This window comes from Sinocyclocheilus rhinocerous, unplaced genomic scaffold, assembly GCF_001515625.1.
Source record: "Sinocyclocheilus rhinocerous isolate Xijiao unplaced genomic scaffold, SAMN03320098_v1.1 scaffold1883, whole genome shotgun sequence".
In the NCBI taxonomy this organism is placed as follows: domain Eukaryota; kingdom Metazoa; phylum Chordata; class Actinopteri; order Cypriniformes; family Cyprinidae; genus Sinocyclocheilus; species Sinocyclocheilus rhinocerous.
The window spans coordinates 68,673-81,604 of record NW_015637558.1 but is presented as its reverse complement, the minus strand read 5'-3'; the positions used below and the strand labels follow the sequence as shown (position 1 = coordinate 81,604).

The window sequence follows — 12,932 nt, the reverse complement described above, 5'->3', positions numbered from 1 at the left end:
TTCACCATTTGGGGCCAGTTGGTCAGCGCAGACTTTTAGACAGGCAGGTGAAACACTGTCTGGGCCTGAAGGTTTCCTAGAAGCTTTCCTTCTGTCTTCTGAAGACCCTGTTCACATCCTCAACACAGACCTTAAGCGCAGGTTGAATGGTGAGGGAGGCAGGAAGGGGGGTTGCAGGGGGGGGTGGGGGAATGTGTGCAGTGCAGATCAGAACAGGTGTAGGGTGAGAGACTGGGCTTTTAGAATATTCTGTAAGCATCGTCTTTGGCATGACAAAGCTGTTTGAGTTTTGCAGTAAACCATGGTTTATCATTATTGAATGATAAGAATGACCTGGTGGGGATGCACATATCCTCACAGAAACTGATATATGAAGTTACAGTCTCTGTGAGCTCGTCCAGATCGGTGGCTGCGGCGCCATCTTGATCGAGATCCTGTTATCGGCTCTAGACTGTCATTAAAACTGACATATCTGTTTACAGCTTAAATACACATACAGTTCAATCTTCTGGATACTGATTTGATGTAATTTGTGTGCTTAACTCAAAATTCTGTTTACTTTATCACTTTGATCCAGGACATGTCCCCCTCCAACTGTACAGCCAAAGTGCCCCCTCAATGTATGATATTCTTCATGCTGCTCTGCTGAACTTCATAATGCACCCATTAGTTTGTTTGGATGACAAAATGTTTAAAAAGTTCATTTTTTAAAGGCTGGTCTGCCTCAGCTGTCTAATGGCCATCCCAATCATTGTGACCCTGACAGGCAATCAAATAAAACAAGGTTGGAAAGATATTAGATGCATGTTGCATTTTCACATCCATGTTATAAGTGACCCAAACTCACAGCACTTGCATGAGATGGAGTTCATGTGGAGCAGCATTTACTGTGAACCAAGCCGCTCCGAAACACTGTAAACACTGGATCATGAGGCGCTTGCATCATCATTACATTTTGCATGTAAATTTGACTACTACTCTGTTAGTTAAGCGCAGGTTGAAAGCGTATCACAGACATTCCCCACTGCCCAATATTATACTGAGTAACGTACGCTCCTTTCACGAGTACAGAAACTCGCACATGGTGGTGCTAACAGAAACGTGGTTGGATGACTCAGTCACTGACGACTATCTACGGCTCAGTGGATACTCTGGTCCTATATGGCTGGACAGAGATAAAGAGGCTAAGGGGAAAAAGCATGGTGGTGGAGTTTGTGTGTACGTTAAGGAGAGCTGGTCCAACAATGTGATTGTGCGGGACAAAATATGCTCTTCCGAAATTGAATTGCTTGTTCTTTCCGCTCGCCATTTTTATCTACCACGTGAGTTTCCCCAACTTTACTTTCTTGTTGTGTATATTCATCCTCACGCAAAATTGGACATAGCCTCAGATGTGCTGATAAAAACTTTTAACAAACTAGACGTCAAATCTCCGGACTCTCCTAAATTTATTTTAGGTGATTTTAATCAGTGTTATTTGGACAATGTTTTAAAAGGATACCATCAGTATGTCTCATGTGCAACGTGTGCGGACAAGATTTTGGACAGGTGTTATGGTCCAATTCAAGGTGCTTATAAGTCCGTTCCTCTACCTCCACTGGGGTCAGCCGATCATAACACAATTCTTCTGGCTTTGGCATACACGGATGTGCTAAACTAAATTACAAAAACAAAATAGAAAATAACTTTGTTCAAGGTGATATGAGGGCTGTCTGGCATGGGATTAAGAACATGGCAGATATTAGTATACCAAGGCAAGGAACGGTGGTAAATAAGGACGTTGATGGTAATTTATTGGTCAATGACCTGAATTTGTTTTTTACACATTTTGAGAAGCATGATACAAGTGCTGTTCTTTATGATTTTAAACAAAAATTGAGCCCTCTACATCTTTGAATTTGCATCTTTCTAATGTAATGAAGCAGCTGAAAGCTACACCTGTTAACAAAGCGCCTGGTCCAGATGGCATCTGTGGGAGAACACTTAAACACTGTGCAGAGCAGCTCAGTGTTGTGTTTCACTCACTGTTTCAGGCATCCCTGGATCAAGCTGTAGTTCCTTGCTTATGGAAAACGTCTAACATAATACCTATTCCTAAACGAGAGAAGTCACATTCTTTTAACGATTTTCGGCCCATTGCATTAACTCCTTTAGCTATGAAAGCCTTAAAGAGGGAAGTTAAGTCACAACTTATCACAGTTACGGGTCATAAGTTAGATTCTTTACAGTTTGCATATCGCACTAAAAGAGGTGTGGATGATACAAAGCTTTTCCTCCTAAATACCATACATCAGCATTTAGAGAATGGAGGCACATTTGCTAGAATGCTGTTTGTTGATTTTTCCTCTGCGTTCAACACAATGAATCCTATTATTTTAGCAAAGAAGCTTGTATGTGAATTTGATGTGAGTCACGACTTAGTTTTATGGATCTTAGATTTTTTGACATGTAGGCAGCAAAGAGTCATGTTGAATGGAGTGTTGTCGGATATGCTTGTTACGTCAATTGGATCTCTGCGTACTGGCTTCAATTCTCTTTATACTCTATACAAATGAATGTCGCAGCACTAAGGATAACTGTCATGTAGTTAAATATGCTGATGACAGTTTTTCTAACTTTGTTAACGTGCAGAATGTGATGACAGTAATGATCTCAATGAGTTCTTTGAGTGGTGCAAAGAGGCTGAACTACAACTGAATATTACTAAAATGAAAGAGATGGTAATTGATTTTAGAAAAAATGCCTCAAAGGTGAAACCTGTGTATTTTTATGGAAAAGAAGCTGAAAGGATATAGGAGTACAAGTATCTTGGAACTATCTTTGATACTACTTTAAAGTTCCAGCAGAACACTGAGGCCATTATTAAGAATGTGAATCAAAGAATGTACGCTCTTAGGAAATTGAACTCTTTCTGTGAACAAAAAAACATACTGAGAACTTTTTATACTACTTTTATTGAGAGTATCTTGAGTTTTTCTTTTTTATGCTGGTACTCTTCACTCTCTCTTAGGAATAAGAATCGTTTGCAGACCTTAGTTAGGACTTGCTCAAAAATTATTGGTGTGCCTTTGCGGAGTCTAGCAGAATTCTACGAGCAACAAATGTTAAGGAAAACTCATAGTATTACGGGAGATGTTCCCTTTCGATACTTCACTCGTACTGCATCTTGCTTAAGACGCATATGGGAAAAGCCTTTTTTCTCCTGAACTGAAGCCTTTTCATTCACGCAGTGCTTAAAAAATGAACCAATGGCTCGGCAGCGGAGCTGCACGTGCCTATGGCGATGAAGCCCGCCAAAGCCCGCCAGAATGGGCAGAGCATCTGGTTATATCAGCAGGCGCTCGCCACAGGATTCTCAGATTTCTTCTGGGCAGACCCCACGCAGAGACTGCTCTCTCACTGAGATGGAATGCTCACTCGAGCATGAGTCTCGCTCTTCTTCACTCGTGGACCGCCTTCACTGGAGGCAACCCCGCTCTCCCATTTCTCCTCTCTCAGTGAGCCTCGGAGAGAGAAACAGCGGAGTCAGGGAGCTAAGCAACCGGGTCTGAGCAATCGCATGCCGGCACTGTACCCGCGTGCTCGCTCTCCCCGTTGCACTCGGATCCGCCGCAGAAGGGCAGTGAGCTACACGCTTACTGAGACAGAATGTTCACTCGAGCATGAGTTTCGCTCTTCTCCACTCGCAGACTGCCTTCACGGAAAGCAGCCCCGCTCTCCCGTTTCTCCTCCCTCAGTGAGTCTCGGAGAGAGAAACAGCGGAGTCAGGGAGCTAAGCAACCGGGTCTGAGCGATCGCATGCCGGCACTGTACCCGCGTGCTCGCTCTCCCCGTTGCACTCGGATCCGCCGCAGAAGGTCCTCCGCAGAAGGGCAGTGAGCTACACGCTTACTGAGACAGAATGTTCACTTGTTCGCCTGCATATCAGGGTGAGTCAGGCCTGTGTATCGGCCCTGAACCCCTGGAAGAACTCCCGCTGGATGGAACAGGGCGTGGCCATGGGGATGGTTCAAAGAGGGACAGTTGTCACGACAGACGCCTCCAACTCAGGTTGGGGGGCGCTGTGCGAGGGCATACCGACCTTCGGCCACTGGTCGAAGGCAGAAAAAGGCTTCCACATCAGCTGCTTGGAAATACTAGCAGTATGTCGAGCCTGTCAGTTCTTCCTGCCAGTCCTTGAAGGGCACCATGTGCTAATCCGATCGGACAATTGGTGTCCTACATAAATCGCCTGGGAGGCCTCTCCTCGAAGCGCCTCTTCACACTGGTAGAGCCCTTCTTAGAGTGGGCTCAACCCAACCTGTGCTCGCTGAGGGCAGCGCATATATCAGGGAAATTGAACCAGGGAGTGGACATGTTATCAAGGAGCAACGTCCCCTCAGGGGAGTGGACGCTCCATCCGCAGATGGTTCAGAGGATCTGAGAGATCTTTAGCGAGGCCGAGGTGGACCTCTTCGCCTCAGAAGACAACTCTCACTGCCCAATCTATTTCTCAAAGACCAGGGACGCATTGGCCCAAGATTGGCCCAACCTCCCACAGGTAATCAGGTGAGTGAGGGAACAAGAACACAGGGTTCTCCTGGTGGCCTCCCTTTGGATGAACCAGCTGTGGCTATCGGAGCTAACTCAGCTACTGATAGTGGCCCCTTGGCCTCTTCCACTGAGACAGGATCTCCTCTCTCAAGCGAACGGGGTATTATGGCATCCTCAGCCCGACCTATGGGTCCTGCACCTCTGGCCGCTCGACGGGAGCCTTCGTGCCTCCCAGAGCGAGTCTTAAACACAATTTTGGAGGCTAGAGCTCCATCTCCGAGATACCTCTACACCTTAAAGGGGTCGTTTTTCTCTGCTTGGTGTCTAAACCGCGGCAAAGACCCCCTCACTTCCGAATTGGCAGAGGTGTTGTAATTTCTACAAGAGCTGCTGGATAAGGGACGTTCCCTATCCACACTCAAAGTCTATGTGGTGGTTATAGCGGCCTCTCATGCCCCTATTGAGGGTCAATCGGTGGGCAGAAATAGCCTCGCATCCTCTCCCTGGGGCCTCCAATGCCCCATTGGAGTACGGTCCCACTCGACTAGAGGCATCACCTCGTCGTGGGCATGGTCCAGTGGTGTGTCCATTGCGGATATTTGTGAGGCGGCCGGCCGGGCTCCGCTGCCGAGCCATTGGTTCGTTCTTTAAGCACTGCACGAACCAATGGCCGTGCAATTTCACTGCGTGAATGAAAATGCTTCAGTTCAGGAGAAAAAAGTATTTTTCCCATATGCGTCTTAAGCAAGACGCAGTACTCGTTCCCGTATCTCAGGGAACTGAGGTTACGTTAGTAACCGAGTACGACTCTCACCCCTTGAATGTTTACTTTGAAGTATTGCCCTCTGGAAGAAGATTCAGAAGCATTAAATGTTAATCTAATAGATATAAATTCACTTTTGTTCCAGAGGCTATACATTTTTGCAATTCAAAGTTTAGTAAGGTTTTTTTTCTTATTATTATATATGGAATTTATTATGAAGCATGTTGGGTTGTGTTTTTACTTATTTATCTCTTTGTATTGGCTAGGTGATATCTTATGTTTGTATTAAGTTGTTATATGATGCTACTACCCTACTTTAATTGCCCCTTGTGGGATTAATAAAGTTGTTAACTTAACTTAAAATGAACATAATGTTGCACTGTATGTTCATAAAATTACATCACAAGCTTTACAATTTGATAATCACATTAAGCATTTTTATTTATTTGATCAAAAACCATTTACCTCAGTATCTCCAGCTGACAGTTTGGACACTTCAGTCCATCAGAAAGCAGCTTCACTCCTGAATCCTGCAGGTCATTGTTACTCTGGTCCAGTTCTCTCAGGACAGAGTTTGAGGATTGTAGAGCTGAAGACAAACTCTCACAGGACTGAGCAGTGAGATTACATATGGAAAGTCTGCAAAAGAAAAACAAAGTAATTGGATACAAAATAAATCTTAGCAGTGTGATTTTTAGTAATTAATGTAATACAAAAAATAAATCAAGTATTTGAAACTCAAACCTCAGTATGTTCAGTCGACAGTGTGAACTCTTCAGTCCATCAGAAAGAAGCTTCACTCCAGAATCCTGCAGGTCATTGTTACTCAGATCCAGCTCTCTCAAAACAGAGTTTGAGGATTGTAGAGCTGATGACAAACTCTCACAGAACTGAGCAGTGTGATTACACCCACATACCCTGTGTGGAGAACAAAACAAACAGCAATATGAATGTGTATATCTGGTAGGGTTTATGATCTGGAGCACAGATGACTTGTAAAAACCTTTCACTGTAGTGAAACAGTTGAAGTAAATTCAGTAATCAATTAATAGATCTAATGGTTTTAGCTTGTAACGGTCTAAACGTTACCTGGTTTATATTATTGTAATTTTCACTGGCTATTACCTAAAAAGAGGTATCTGGTTCAAGTGTAATACCACTAGGAGCAGCTTGAGGGCACTAGTGCACAGTGGTTAGCGGATATAAGCCTGGTCACCGACGAGCAAATCAGTTCGTTTGGTAGAGGGAAACCGCATGGTTGAACTAACGCTACCTGCCTACTCATTTTAAGTCCTGTTTTGAGAACTAGTAGAGTTTACGCTCAAATGTGAGTATTGGCTGACTGTACTAATGACTTGGTGTATTTATAATGAATAATGACTGATGTTAGTTGTTTGCTTTCTTTTGTAGAAAAGAAATCGGTGTTAGTGAGCACTTCTCCTTTGCCGAGATAATCCATCCACCTCACAGGTGTGGCATATCAAGATGCTGATTAGACAGCATGATTATTGCACAGGTGTGCCTTAGGCTCACATTTTAGAGTGGCCTTTTATTGTGGGCAGCTTAAGGCACACCTGTGCAATAATCATGTTGTCTAATCAGCATCTTGATATGCCACACCTGTGAGGTGGATGGATTGTCTCGGCAAACGAGAAGTGCTCACTAACACAGATTTAGACAGATTTGTGAACAATATTTGAGAGAAATAGGCCTTTTGTGTACATAGAAAAAGTCTTAGATCTTTGAGTTCAGCTCATGAAAAATGGGGGAAAAAACAAAAGTGTTGCATTTATAATTTTGTTCAGTGTATATATCATTATTGTACCATACTACTCTTGTTGTTTTACTGTGTTTGTTATATGAGCACCGTTTGGATTCACTGCATGTCTCCAGGACGCGAGAGGTGGGGATCCGGGTATTGCGTGGCCTTATTCAACGCGGTGTTAAGGCCAGCGAGTCACCAAACGCCATTGACTATTTTCACCTCTCACTCATTTGGATTATATCATTGCATCGCTCTCAAATAACCTTGTGGATTTATACTCGTCTCATCACCATCATCATTTCAGCTCATCTAAAGTCTGGACATTCACGCTAAGTTTCATTTATTATATTGACTTATTTGCACAGAGACAAAGACTGCTTGTTTGTTTATATTGTTTATTTTTGTGGCAATTATTGATATATATATATATATATGCACTTGTGGAAATAAAATAGGGGAAAAAAGAATATTTGTTTGGAGAAGTGGTTTTATCTTTCAGTAACGGTCGAATTTCTGTTGAACCCCCTCAGAGTAACATCTTAAAAAAGGGAGGTGTTGCAAGCTTTAAGAACGAATTTAAGGCTATAAAAAATTTAAATGGCTTCCTTTAGATTCCTTTAAATGTATGTTTCAGTAATCCAGCTCTTCATAAAACACCTGTCATGGCGAGGCTGGGAGGGAAACGTGGATCCAATTGCAGCAAGTTTGCATTTATTTAAATGAACAAAGCAGATTATTCAAAAGAGTCCAAATACAAAGTAGAATAAAAACACAACAACACAGCAAACATGCATAGACAATAACTGACCATAAACACATAAGATTATAAACAAAGGATGAGGATAAACAAACTAATTAGTTACTATGGAAACAAATGAGATCATACTTAGGAACCAAGGAAACAAAGGACACAGGAAACAAACACAGGAAACTAGAACTCAGATAGGATGAAAAGAACTTCAAAATAACAGTCCCAGAACAGAAACAGAACATCAAGCTGACAACACCAAATTAGGGCAGTTTACCAATATTTTAGGTAGCAGTTTCCTTAACTTATGATACAATTTAAAATAATAAAATAGATAAAACATGAGTACATCACAGTAAACGCCCTGGGGCCCTATCATACACCCGGCGCAATGCGGTACCAGGTGTAACGCAAGTGTTTTTTTGCTAGCTTCAGCTCGATGCAGTTATCATTTTCACATCCTGCGCCATGTTGTTTAAATAGCAAATTGCATTTGCGCCCATTTGTGCGCTCATGGGCGTGCTGGTCCGAAAGCGAGGTGTGTTTAGGCACATTGTTGGCGCGTTGCTATTTTGAGGCAACTGAAACAGACTGCGCCATTGATTGTTTTTGATTGCGCAATATTTTATTTTATTTTTTTTGTTAATTAAAGAGCGTGTTAGTAATATGCGCCTATAGGCGGGTGAACAAAGCACGTACACTCTGCTTATTACACACACAGGGACGCTCAGCAGCACACAAACATGTCAAATATTAAAAATGAAAGGATTACAATGTTGTTGTTAATGGTGTTAAATGACCACTGCTCAGATTACATAATGGCCCTCATTTACGAAACATATATATGGCAGAAAACTGGATGTACAGTCATTTCCACGCAAAACTTGGCATTTATCAATATTAATGTAAGTGGTGGCTTCAATCGTTTTCTTTATTTAACAAAAGCACAATGTTTTATTTTTATTGTCAGTGTACCCAAATAAAAGTAGACCCTTTACCATTTCATTTTAAATAAATTTGTTTTGACTTGACGTTTATAAGGCTTTGTTTATAATGAATGCCAACATAATCATTTAATGCTATAATTTAGCTACTTACATTATTCATTCTTGTTCTACTCTGAATATCGTCATAATGATGGAACTAAAGCCCTAGGTTATATGTTTATAAATGTTTCGGTTTATTTACCGGTATTTTACATAATTTCTGACTATATGCTATATTATTATCTGAATGTAACTTATAGTATGTGACTTGTCTTTTTTTTCTCAAAAACGCAGTTGACTGGTATGTGTAGCGTATTTCTATGAATTACTTTTTTAACTGTTTAAATGATAGTATTAATTGGTCAAAATGCTTACTGTCAATTAACGGTTAACAGTTAATTATGGTAATTTACCCCATATTTCCTCACTTTCTTTCTTCCTGCAACTTGTGTGAATGTGTGAGTGAGTGTGTGTTTATGTGTTTGATTGGTTTATATGTCTTAGATTTGTCTGATAAAGTCTTGTTCATATTGAAAAGATAAGTATCTTGTGTTTTGTTTTCACTATTCTTTGGATATTAATATCCGTTGCAGAGCTGATGTTACACGGCTCGTTCAATTGACCGCTGGCTGATTCAGTTGATCAGCAGTAAAACAATAGTTCTGTCAAAATTCACTATAAATATCATGATTAATTCCCTTTGAGCTAAATTTTTCCTGTTTCCCTTACACTGTAACACTGATGCAGGCTGTGTTTGGAATGGCACACTAACTTACTTGGAGGTACAATGTCAGCGCCAAAGAGCCATTAAAAGTGTCGTGTGTTGGGATGCACCGACGAACATAGGAGTCTCCATTTTCAAAGGATATGTCCTGGAAAAAAAACAGAAAAATCCTATATGTTTGAGTCCAGACTCCAGACACAGTAAGCATCACGCGTCATATTTTGTTTTCCAAAAGAGCTTCTTGGCTCTCTGTAAGGCTAATGTTGCTAAAGCTACCATTGTCTCTGCCTGTTTTCACTAATGCTGCCTTCACGTGCTACCAGAATGATCATAAATAGGAATGCGGTAGTTAAAAATTGCATTTGGAAGCAATGTGAGGTCAGTAACACGGTCACCACCAGTTAAACCATAAAACCGGTATGCCCGCGAGAATGAGCTCTTGAAGCTCCGCACTCTTCTGAAAAGGGAGGCGGGAGCACCAGCTCATTTGCATTTAAAGGGGACAAACACAAAAAACAGCGCGTTTTGGCTCATACCCTAAAAGTGGCAATTTCAACAAGCTATAACAAATTATTCTTATTAATTTTCTTATTTAAGTCTCTTGTCTTCACTCTTTTCTTTGCCAGTGTGTTTTGTTACTTATGCTTCACTAGCACCTTTTGCTTTTATTTTCTTTAAGTCAAGAGTTTTGTTTAATTTTATTTAGTTAATTCTGTTTCTGCCCGGTCTGTCTGCACTTACTGGCCAGCGACTTGCCCTCCTCTCGCTTTGGACTTTGACCTTGTTGTTTGGACTGAACATGGTAATTGACCCTCGCCTGTCCCTGACTTTGATGTGCTACTCTCCTTTGTGCAGCCGCTCGCCTGGTGTTTGATCTCCGCTCTACGGATTATGTGCTGTGGCTTTCTTGGACTTTGTTTGCTGGTCGGACTGCTCTCTCGTTTCCTGGTCCTTGTCTGGATATTGATCATCCTCACCATTGTCCTGCTGATCCGGGGCTTGGCGGCTCGTCTCCAGTTTACCTTCTATAATAAAAGTTTTGTTGGAGCATCTAACTGCATTTGGGTCCTTTATTACAGAGAGTCGTGACACCTATAGGTAACCTTCCCAAAACGTTTTCTGCAGTTTATTTATGGTTATATTTTCATAACCATGTAAACGAAATAAAACATTGCAGATTTTTCTGAGTGATGACCAACAGAGAGATTATTCTAATACTGAAATGTGTATTTTTTTCATGAACAAACTAAATTTAGCAGAATTTCATGTCTGAAATAAGCTTTTAATATAGTGTAGATATTAAAGACACCTAAACACCTGAATTTGTTTGTATCTTTCTTTACTGCACACCTCTGATCTGCACACGCTTCTCCAGCATGCACTTTCTCCTGTCTTCCACAGAAAGCTGCGTACTCTTGTAATTTAAAAATGAATGGTCATTTCGGTTTACTGACTGACTAACATTCGTTTATTGATCTCTTTATTGAATACTTACTTATAATATCTCTGGTATTGTTCGGTAATTTAGACCGGGAAAAAAAAAGTTTTGAAATTTTAAAAATCGCTACTTCATCGGAATGGTACGAAACTCGCTGACTTTTATGGAAGTCACTATGTGACCACAAAAAAAATTGTGGACTTGATTCGAAAAAGCTAAATGGACATAAAAACACTTCGCTGTTCGCGGTCAAAAATGCCCGCCATTGGAAATGAATGGGAAATACGCCAAAATATGAAAATACAGAGCATTTTTTTGTGTGTACAATCTACAAATGATTCATGACGCAGAAAAAAGTGCACAGCAATGAAGGGGTGACACTAAAATATCAAGAGTGCAAAACAGACACACTCCTTAAACACAGACACACATATATGAACAAGTGTGACTGTAGCACGCAGCATGTTTTTGCAAATACGTGAAATAAAATCAATAATTTAGCCACAATGGAGTAAAAACACAGACATCAAGGAAGGAGTGACACTCTAAAACTTCTAGAGTACAAAACAGACACACACACTCAAACACACACTCACTTACACACACTCACAGACACACACACACTATTACACACACACAAAAATGAACTGGTGTGGCTGTTACAATATGGCAAAATTGAGCCAGAAGAGTCAAATAAGAGGTTGAAATCAGATTGATTAACCTCTGATAAAGCATTCCTGTTCATTTTTGTTACATTTTTATTGAACTTTGATATTTTGTGTAATAAAATGTCTTTCTTTGTGTTCAGGTTTGACTGTAGTAAAATTAATACAAAAACTGACATTTCAAAATAAAAAAATATATATAAACCTTTACAAAACGTTGTCTTTGAGAATGTCTAAATATAAATCCAAATCCACAACTTAATAAAAATAAGTATTTATGTCTAAAAACAACTAGAGAATTTATGAGCCTTTTATATACGTAGAGCTCTATAGGAATTTAGTGGCTAAACCATTGAATTGCAGAAGTTTTTTTTACTCCAACCAGATGGAACTAATCTGCCTACAAAAATTGGATTTTAAAGGCATTGTCTTTATTTTAATATGAAATACTTCCATAATTGAAAAGTAATATAAAAATATTAGAATTATTTATTTATTTATTATTTATAATGGGAAAAATTGATCATAATTATTGTATAAAAATTAAATAGTACCATGAAATTCTCTCAAAATACAAAATAAAAAAGACAAAATAGTATCAAACAAAAATATATTCCATTGATTTTTCTGAAAATTAAAAAAAAAAGTTACATTTCAGGTGTCCGGTCACTTTTGACCGCGAACAACACAAGTGTGACTCCCAAATTAACAATACCAGAGGGTTAATGCTCCTTATGAAATGTGCTCTGATTATTTTTAATGATTAAACAATAGCTTAAAACAAGACATAGTTTGTAGTACTGATTATTGACATCCATCCATCCGTCTTTCATGCCACTTACTCTAATAATAAAGATATAATTAATAATAAAGATGGCGCCGCACACGGCCGCCTCAGTGCTTGGCTCTCCAGTGTTTGTACTGTTTTTGTTCGTTTTTCCTGTTTTTTTGTTTCTCAAATACAATCAGTTTTACCAGGGATGAACTGCTGAACATTCGGCAGAACACACCACAAAATCTTCTACCAGATTTCGATTATTCGGACGTTTTGCTGAACTTTGTAGTTGGCGGAGCAGCGGCGCTGATCAAGCGCTTCAGGACGCGCAGATGGGGAAGAGAGCCGGCGCGCTCGTGAAGCTCAGGCAGCGTGGATTTCGAACGCCGTTGCCTAGCATCCATCTGGCAAACCTCCGCTCTCTACCCAACAAAACGGACAAACTTCTTCTGCTCTCCAGGATAAACAAGAATTTTTCAAACTCTGCTGCTCTGTGTTTCACGGAAACCTGGCTGAATGACGCCATTCCGGACAG

The 12,932-nt window shown here is 40.5% G+C and overlaps 1 protein-coding gene across 1 annotated transcript in view; it reads right to left on the bottom strand.

Annotated features, from left to right (window-relative positions):
- The window catches only part of LOC107749046 (E3 ubiquitin-protein ligase TRIM69-like), a 63,844-nt gene that overhangs the window by 23,131 nt on the left and 27,781 nt on the right, over positions 1 to 12,932 (bottom strand). The window contains exon 3 of the mRNA XM_016564094.1: positions 6,041 to 6,214. Within this exon, the coding sequence (XP_016419580.1) occupies positions 6,041 to 6,214 (174 nt within the window). The remainder of the gene's footprint in view (positions 1 to 6,040; positions 6,215 to 12,932) is intronic.